The 9802-nt window shown below is 40.8% G+C and overlaps 1 protein-coding gene across 1 annotated transcript; it reads left to right on the forward strand.

Annotated features, from left to right (window-relative positions):
- Positions 1-329: 329 nt before the first annotated feature.
- On the forward strand, positions 330-1374 carry LOC129769290 (exosome complex exonuclease RRP42). Its single transcript, XM_055771426.1, has 2 exons — positions 330-461; positions 513-1374. The coding sequence occupies exons 1-2, from the start codon at positions 405-407 to the stop codon at positions 1353-1355; spliced, it is 900 nt and encodes a 299-aa protein (XP_055627401.1). The 5' UTR covers positions 330-404; the 3' UTR covers positions 1356-1374.
- Positions 1375-9802: the final 8428 nt, after the last annotated feature.

The raw sequence follows: 9802 nt of genomic DNA on the forward strand, positions 1-9802 counted from the left end.
TCAAAAACATGTTAAAAAAAGCATGGTTCCTGCATGTTAGAACTACCTTGGGAAGTCCGGATGTAAAATATACGCGATTTGTTTCTGAGTTTTAGGTTACATTATCATCATTTCCTTAGTTCAAAAACAAAATCTAGATGTCTCACCGATCGTTCACGTTTTGCGTTAGATCGCCAATTGTTGCATCAATAAAACGAAACGTTTGTAAATAAACATTCTGAAATTCTATCGTAATTTGTTCCTAAACAATAAGTGTGTTTTGCTGCACCTACTATAACATAACATCTTGATCTCTTCTGACAAACTCTTTCGACCTTAAATTCCAATACCGCAAAAAACAGTGAAAGGAAATCAGCCAAAAACAAACCGGTTGATTTGAAACACATTTCCATTTTATTGTAGAAATGTCTAATATTCTGCTAAGTGAAGCTGAAAAAACCTACATACTACACGGTATTCTGGTATGTTTATAACAATTTTTTTAAACAAACTTCTAAATTCTTCAATTGTAGAAAGATTACCGAAATGATGGAAGATCGAATCGGGATTACCGACCAATGGAGCTGGAAACGGATATTGTGGTGCATGCGATGGGTTCGGCAAGGCTTCGACTAGCTAATACGGATATATTGGTCGCAGTGAAGGCAGACATCGATGTACCCGATCCGGAACGCCCAAAAGAGGGGAAAATCGAATTCTTCGTTGATTGTTCGGCAAATGCTACGCCTGATTTCGAAGGCCGTGGAGGAGAAGAACTGGCCAATGAAATCGCAAACACATTGTCCAATGCATATCTTTCCCGGCAGGCATTTGATTTGACACCATTATGTATATTAACGAAGCATCAGTGCTGGAAATTATACGTAGATATACTTATTTTGGAGTGTGGCGGGAACTTATTCGATGCGGTGTCACTAGCTGTGAAGGCAGCCCTGTACAACACAAAGTTACCGCGTGTTTCCTCTGCAGAATTAGATGGTGGTGCGATGGACATTATACTCACCGATGATCCATACGATTGTGAGCGAATTAACATACAAACTGCTCCTTTGCTTGTGACAGTGTGCAAGATAGGGGATCACTGTGTCGTAGATCCTTCGGCCGAAGAGGAAGAATGCAGCTCCATAAATGTTGTTATAGGAGTTTCATACGAGGAATGCAACAAGCGGTCCATTACATCTATCAGGACGTCTGGTAAAGGTTCTTTACACATGGACACGATGGCAAAATGTTTGGACTTGGGCATTAGCGCGGGCGCATACTTAGATAAAGCATTGTTGCATGCTTTGAAGTCGGATGAGGAGAAAAACACCAAACCATTAGGAGAAAAGGAAATATTTGGGTTCCTGAAGTAAATAAAAATTTGGTAATTTCTTTCCCTGATTTGTTTCAATAGAATTTGGAAGATTTCATCTAAATATACAGTAGAACTTCAATTTACTCTTTGCGTTCGTATGTCTGCTTCACCCCACAGCAAGGAATGATACTAAATACTTTATTCATCTATGTAATAGCGAAATCGCCTGTGTATTCGCGTTGACGGCGGAATGATGTCGACATCTAGATACGACATTAGTTTATATGATGCCAACTCTTCTTTATCAGATTAGTCCGCCCTAAGGCAAAATTACTAAAATTTGTGTGAATTTTGACGTAGGACTACGTCTTTCATTTCTATACCGGGGTGTAAAATCAAAGTTTCGAAAACGAAAGCGTTACGCCGGAGACCGAGATTTTGAGCGTTAATAGCTCCTAAACAACTGAACGAAATGGTATGATAAACACTTCATTCGAAAGATAAAATGTCTACGCGTTATATACTTGTTACTTTTTGATCCAAAAACTTGTTTCAATAGTCTTAAAATTACTTTCAAAACAGGCTATTGAAATCACCAATCGGTATATAAGCGAGCGACGCTCGGAAATCCACTCAGTTCTAATTGAACAGCGATTGGAGCATGTTGTCGCTGTTGCGGTGAAGCTCTTTATTTATCATGAAAGCGCGGATGAACGGTGTCACCAAGAGCCTGTTTGTGCACCCTAGGCCAGAAGGGAATCTAGGAGGAGAGTGATGCCACAAACGGTTCCCTGGGAAGACATCGCTACACACACATACACGCGCGGCTATTAACAGGTGGTTATCGAGTTGGCATTAACCACTGGTGGGCTTCCAGTATCGAGGAAAATGTGGAAATATCTAATCGTTACTGAAAATAATCTGCCAGTTCCTTTGGGAATTTTCAAAATATATTCATGTGAAAGAGTTTAATTGAATGTTTTCTATCCATGTAACACTTTGACCAAATACATTTGGTTTTGTGGTTTTTCAATCAATCGCAATTAACAGGATAGCTTCAGAAGATTATTCTTCCCCATCAGTAGGATATTTCCGTATCCAATATTGTATGCGCCCGCAATCGATTATTGCTCAGTCGCCGAAAGTTCCGAGCTCAGAGAGTTCATTCCCCTCTAGTTTGCCTTCCAAATTGCCATCGTAAACCACACCTTCTCTCGATTCAATCACACACAAAAAGCATACTTAAGCGATATTCTGGTGGTGAGACACATTCATTTTTCGTGAGGACATCGACAAGACAACATCGTTGCCTAACGTGCTGGAGGAGGTGGACGGCGAAGGATCGACACATACACGCGCAGAACTCTTTCCGTTAGGATGCCATTCAGCATCGAGAAAGTTCCGGAAAGATCTAATCATTGCTGGAAAATAATCTGCCAGTTCCTTTGGGAATTTTCAAAATATATTCATGTGAAAGAGTTTAATTGAATGTTTTCTATCCATGTTACACTGTGACCAAATATGTTTCAATCAAGTGCTATTAACAGGTGGTTATCGAGTTGGCATTAACCACTGGTGGGCTTCCAGTATCGAGGAAAATGTGGAAATATCTAATCGTTACTGAAAATAATCTGCCAGTTCCTTTGGGAATTTTCAAAATATATTCATGTGAAAGAGTTTAATTGAATGTTTTCTATCCATGTTACACTGTGACCAAATACATTAGGTTTTGTGGTTTTTCAATCAATCGCAATCAACAGGATAGCTTCTGAAGATTATTCTTCCCCATCAGTAGGATATTTCCGTATCCAATATTGGATGCATAAAACCTTGTGCTTCCAACGTAACGCTCTCGTTTTCGAAGTTCTCCAAATATTCATTCATTCAGAATGAATTCAGATTCAACTTCATACAAATGATCTCTAAATCAACGATAGTCCTACGTCACTTCCTGTTTTTTGACGTAGGATTACGTCTTTCGGGAACATATTGGGGTACAAATTAAAAAACGAATATCGATCGCATTGTGAAAAATGTCCAATTTCAAACGCGTATTGCATTTCATGACGGATTGAAGAGATTTTTACATCAAAACATTGCGGCACTCTATAACAATTTTTCACCTTGAATAAAATAATATATATCATGTAATTAATTATTGAACAATTGAAAAATCTCAACCCCTATTCAAACGGTACTGATTGGTCGAAATTGACGTCATTTCTTTTTCGCCTGCTTCGCTTCTTTTGTTCCCCCATAAGTCAAATATTTGCATGTCGAGCGAGTGGGGGGCGCCTATTTCTCACATACAAACTGATATAAAAGGACGGTAGCATTTTTGGATTTCTCATTCTCGTTCGAAAGTTTAAAGTCTCTATAATTCAAGACCTTCCTTCCTTCATTCTCGTTCAACGCTCAGATCGGCAAACATCTGGGCTTCTAGTGTGCAGTGCTCTATAAATCAACCAACACCATACGGTGCGGCAAAGGAGAGGAAGCCATCGGCAACCAACGATGGATGCGGTGCGGCAAAGGGAGCTCCTCTTCACATCAACAATTGGAAGCGGCAAAGGAGGCAGAGGAGCGAAGTGCATTGCATCGCATCGTATAACACCCGCTATTCGTCGTTTAGCTCGTCGTGGTGGTGCCAATCAAACCCTCGCAATTCGACGCACAGAAGCCATTGGCGCCAAAGTCAAGGAAAGCATCAGCGAATCCGTAAAAGCTACCGCTCCCAAAACTAAACTGCTACATCCGACTGAAACGCAGCAGATTCCGTATAACCCATTAAACCATTCCAGACCTTCTTAGGACTATCAAATTGTTTTGAAACAAAAGAGTTTATTTTACTGTTTTCCACTTACCACAAAAACTATATAAAACCGATCAAAAATACTGTTTATTTTTTACATTTTCTACTAACAACTAACATCGAATGTATCACGTCAAAAACATACGTTTCATCAACCACCTTTTACTGGATTTGGCAAAAGAAGCGAAGGACATATGCATGCATGTATATAACGGAACGCTCCAGTCATACACAGCCCGTTAGGGACGAATGACCTTTGGGTTAAAGTCCCTTCAAAAACAAGAACGAACGATACACAGCCCGTATCAGAAAAATGCAAGAAGGAATTCTATAAAATAATATTTCTGCGGTGCCTTTGCGCCAACTACACGGGCGAGTAGCACCATAGTAGCAAAAAATGTCAAAGTTCGTGACATCTGGTAGCAATATTTTTCTTCTTTTGAATTATAGAGACTTTAAACTTTACGTTCATTCGTCTCTAGCCCTGAGAAGGGCCCTTGCGAAGAAAACTTGATAATTTTGTGATCCTGAAAAGGACCCTTTTTAGCCTTCATGTGAATCCAACGAACAAATCGTAATGAATGTATTTTTTTGCCATCGCTCCCTTTTAACGCTCATTCGTTCGTCTCGTTGTTTGGAGGCGAATGAACTGCAAAGTTTAAAGCCTCTTAAAAACAAAGAAACGTGATCTCGTTGGACTCGCCCCTCTGGCTGAGTCTGCCGATTTGTCTCTATCCTGCGAGTGTGTACCGCTACAGCAGGGGTTTTCAAATGGTGCTCCGCCGGAAATTTGTGCTCCGCTAAGTTATAGCAAATGCTCCACTTGAAAACCCACCTTGGAATAAAACAATCTTTAATTCGATTTCACAGCGCATACAGTGCTTTATTTTGTTTACTTCGGGTAAAATGCCGTGTAACTGCGGCACGCAACCGAAATATAGTTGTTCCCAGTTAGGTAATGTCAATGCAAGTAGGATTTGTTTTGTTGATGGAAAAATGTAGGTGCTCCATCTATTTTTTTTGCTATAATAAGTGCTCTGCCATAAAAAACAGGAAGTGGGTTATATCTATGGTATAACCGCAAGGGTGACGTAGGACTATCGTTGATTTAGAGATCATTTGTTTGAAGTTGAATCTAAATCCATCCTGAATGAATGAATAAATAAATATTTGGGTGACTTCAAAAACGAGAGTGTTACTTTGAAGACTCAAGGTTTTATGCATCCAATATTGGATACAAAAAACCTTGTTCTGAAGAATAATCTTCAGAAGCTTTCCTGTTAACTGCACTTGATTGACAAATCACAAAACCAAATGTATGTGGTCGCAGTATTATATGGATAGAAAACATTAAAATAAACTCGCTTGAATGTAATTTTCAATTCCAAGGTGAACTGGCAGATTATTTTTCAGCAACGATCATTTCTTTCCAGGTTTCCTCTTGATAACCAGCAAACGAAAAGAGTTGCGCGCGTGTATGTGTGTGTGTGTGTGTGTGGCGGCTGCTTCTATGTCTTCCCGAGGAACCGTATTTCGATGCTGATACTCTCTTGGTCACCTTCTCTTCTCCTTCTGATCGATCGGCTTTTCTGCGCTCCCTCACAGTTAAAACAAACTGATTGCATTTCAGGTCAGGTCAAGCCAGGTAATGAATACCTCGATCCTTCGCTGTTCAGGTCGTTCAGTAACGATGTTGTCTTGTCGATGTCCTCAGGCGTCGTGCACAAATTACGTAACGAAAAAATCCAGATTTTGAACCTCCCCCCCCTTTCGTAACGCAATTTCCTATCTCTAATAAACAGAAAGTAACGCAACATCTAACCCCTCCCCCCTTATCGCGTTACGTAATTTGTGCACGACGCCTCACGAAAAATGAATGGGTTTCACCACCAGAATATCATTTCAGTATGCTTTTCGTGCGTGATTGAATCGAGAGAAGGTGTGGTTTACGATGGCAATTTGGAAGGCAAACTAGAGGAGAATGAACTCTCTGAGTATGAAAATTTCGGCGACTGAGCAATAATCGATTGAAAATTATATAATTTTCGCGATACGAAACATTTTCCGTTTTTCATGTTATGCATCCAATATTGGATACGAAAATATCCTACTGATGGGAAAGAATAATCTTCAGAAGCTTTCCAGCTAATTACACTTGATTGAAAAATTACGAAATCAAATGTATTTGGTCGCTGTGTTCGCCATATAATTAGAAAACATTAAAATAAACTCTTTCGCATGGATGTATTCTTCAATTCCCAGGGAACTGGCAGATTATTTTTCAGCAACGATTAGATCTTTCCGGAATTTTCTCGATGCTGTATGGCATCCAAACGAAAATTATCGTTTCAGTTTGGCCTGCAAAAAACTTTTCTGAACTCTAATCCATCAAATTTGGAGCCCTGAAAAGGGCCGTTGATTATATGCTAAGCTAATATAGCCCCCTCTCCTTGGATTCGACGGGCCAGCTGAATGTCCTTGGGCATGAAGTGACGCGTTTTGCATGGATAGCACACAAATTGGTATCTTCGAATAAGCCCCCTGCAGCGTCATAACCGCGGAACTTTGGAAGCGCAAGTCGGTTTTGAAGTCCTGAGCAATTCCACGATCCAAAAGCTGCAAAGGTAGCTTGCGGATCAGCAATTCGGTCGACTTCTGATAGCGATGAATTTCACGCAAAGTTCCCGGTCGATAGCGATGTGGCTTCTTCACCTATCCCGCGGCTGGTGCGCTTATCCGAGCTGCTTTCGTGTGCCTTACCACTGAAAGACTAACCTGCTATCTGCTTGGTCCCAAACAAACGAGTCGTCACGGTGCGAGAGTAGAGTAAGAAATGAACGAAAGCAAAGGAAGCGTCATTTTATAACCTGTTTTCGAAGCTATCATTAAGCTATTGAAACAATTTTCCGACTCAATAAATAGCAATCATATAACTCTTGGACATTTTATCTTTTGTATGAAATGATTATCACTGTTCCGTTGATCCGAAGCAGAATGAATCACACTTAAAGAAGGAATGGATTTTTTCTTGGAATTTACTCAGCAAAAATAATGCCCTTTCCCAACACTTAAAAACGACAAACGGTAAACAGTTTCATCAAAGTGATTTCTTCGATATGGGGATATATTCACTACATCATGTCATGTATTTCATATTCTTCATTATGAAATCCATATTCATGGCACCTATCGGTATCGAATTATCATCGACACCACGATTTTCGCTAAATGCTCCTTTTAGTTCGGCCTGTAAAAAACTTTTCTGAACTCTAATCCATCAAATTTGGAGCCCTGAAAAGGGCTGTTGATTATATGCTAAGCTAATATAGCACGCTCTCCTCGGATACGATGGGTCAGCTGGATGTCCTTGGGCATGATGTGACGCGTTTTGCATGGATAGCACACAAATTGGTATCTTCGAATAAGCCCCCTGCAGCGTCATAACCGCGGAACTTTGGAAGCGCAAGTCGGTTTTGAAGTCCTGAGCAATTCCACGAACCAAATGCTGCAAAGGTAGCTTGCGGATCAGCAATTCGGTCGTCTTCTGATAGCGACGAATTTCATGCGAAGTTCCCGGTCGATAGCGATGTGGCTTCTTCACGCTTCCTGCGGCTGATGCGCTTATCCGAGCTGCTTTCGTGGTGCCTTACCACCGAAAGACTAACGAGCTGTCTGCTTAGTCCCGATGAAACGAGTCCTCACGGTGCGAGAGTAGAGTAAGAAATGAACGAAAGCAAGGGAAGTGTCATTTTATAAAACATAAAAGAATCGAATGTAAACCCCACCCTCTTTATTATATAAGCTTACTGTATACTCACGAATATAATAAGGGTGGGATTTAGATTCTATACTTTTATGGTTTATAAAATGACGCTTCCTTTGCTTTCGTTCATTTCTTACTCTACTCTCGCACCGTGAGGACTCGAGCTCGTTAGTCTTTCGCAGACAGCTCGTTAGTCATTCGGTGGTAAGGCACACGAAGTCAGCTCGGATAAGCGCACCAGTAGCAGGATAGGTAGAGAAGCCACATCGCTATCGACCGGGAACTTTGCGTGAAATTCATCGCTATCAGAAGTCGACCGAATTGCTGATCCGCAGCTACCTTTGCAGCATTTGGATCGTGGAATTGCTCAGGACTTCAAAACCGACTTGCGCTTCCAAAGTTCCGCGGCTATGACGCTGCAGGAGGCTTATTCGAAGATACCAATTTGTATGCTATCCATGCAAAACGCGTCACATCATGCCCAAGGACATCCAGCTGGCCCATCGTATCCGAGGAGAGCGTGCTATATTAGCTTAGCATATAATCAACGGCCCTTTTCAGGGCTCCAAATTTGATGGATTAGAGTACAGAAAAGATTTTACAGGCCGAACTGAAAGGAGCATTTAGCGAAAATCGTGGTTTCGATAATAATTCGTTACCGATAGGTGCCATGGATATGGATTTCTTAATGAAGAATATGAAATACATGACATGATGTAGTGAATACATCCGAAGAAATCACTTTGGTGAAACTGCATTATGAAATTATTTGTGTACGAATGCCGCAATCGATAGTCGACTCTAATTTGTGCTGGGTAATTTTCTCGGAGGACTCGATTCCTCCTTTGAACATTAATAATCTCTTTCTGGCAAAACGATGTGGTATGAATCACATTATTTGAATGATAGAATGAAGAAGTTTTCTGCTAATTTCCTTCAACCTCCAAACGTATCTTTCTCCCGTTTGTCGTTTTCGCGTTCGCTAATCCTTTCTCACAACACCCATTTCTCGTTTGAGAAATTGTTGAGTAAACATTGTTTGCCAGTGCGCGTAGAGCGGGAATTCCTAAAGATTCATTGCACCTCTAATAAATTGCCGAAAGACGTGGTCTTACGTTGATCGCACTTGATTGAAAAAATCCAAAACGAAATGTATTTGGTCGCAGCATTATATGAGTAGAAAGCAAATAATCGCTCGAAAATGACTTGATTTTCGCGATGTGAAACATTTTCCGTTTTTCATGTTATGCATCCAATATTGGATACGAAATTCCGCGCGTGTATGTGTGTGTGTGTGTGGCGGCTGCTCCGATGTTTCAAGCGGAACCGTGGCATCACTCTCCTCCTGATGGATTCCCTTTTGGCCTTAGGTGCACAAACAGGCTCTTGGTGACACCGTTCATCAGCGTTTTCATGATAAACGAAATTAGCTTCACCACAACAGCGACAACATGCTCCAATCGCTGTTCAATCATAACTGAGTGGGTTTACGAGCGGCGCTCGCTTATATACCGATTGGTGATTTCAATAGCCTGTTTTGAAAGCAATTTTAAGACTATTGAAACAAGTTTTTGGATGAAAAAGTAACAAGTATATGACGCGTAGACATTTTATCTTTCAAATGAAGTGTTTATCATACCATTTCGTTCAGTTGTTTAAGAGCTATTAACGCTCAAAATCTCGGTCTCCAGTGTAACGCTTTCGTTCTCGAAACTTTGGTTTTACACCCCGGTATAGAAATGAAAGACGTAGTCCCACGTCAAAAAAATCTGAAAACCCCTGCGCTACAGTATAAAACACGCGGACCCCAAAAAAATATCTTATTTTCTTTCAAACCGTAAACCCGTGTGGTTGTACGGCATCGGCATCGTGGACGTAACAAAGGAGGACAAGTTAAGGGAAAGGCAAAGTCTCACTCGAACCGTGCAGG

The sequence above is a fragment of the Toxorhynchites rutilus genome, chromosome 2, assembly GCF_029784135.1.
Source record: "Toxorhynchites rutilus septentrionalis strain SRP chromosome 2, ASM2978413v1, whole genome shotgun sequence".
Lineage (NCBI taxonomy): Eukaryota > Metazoa > Arthropoda > Insecta > Diptera > Culicidae > Toxorhynchites > Toxorhynchites rutilus.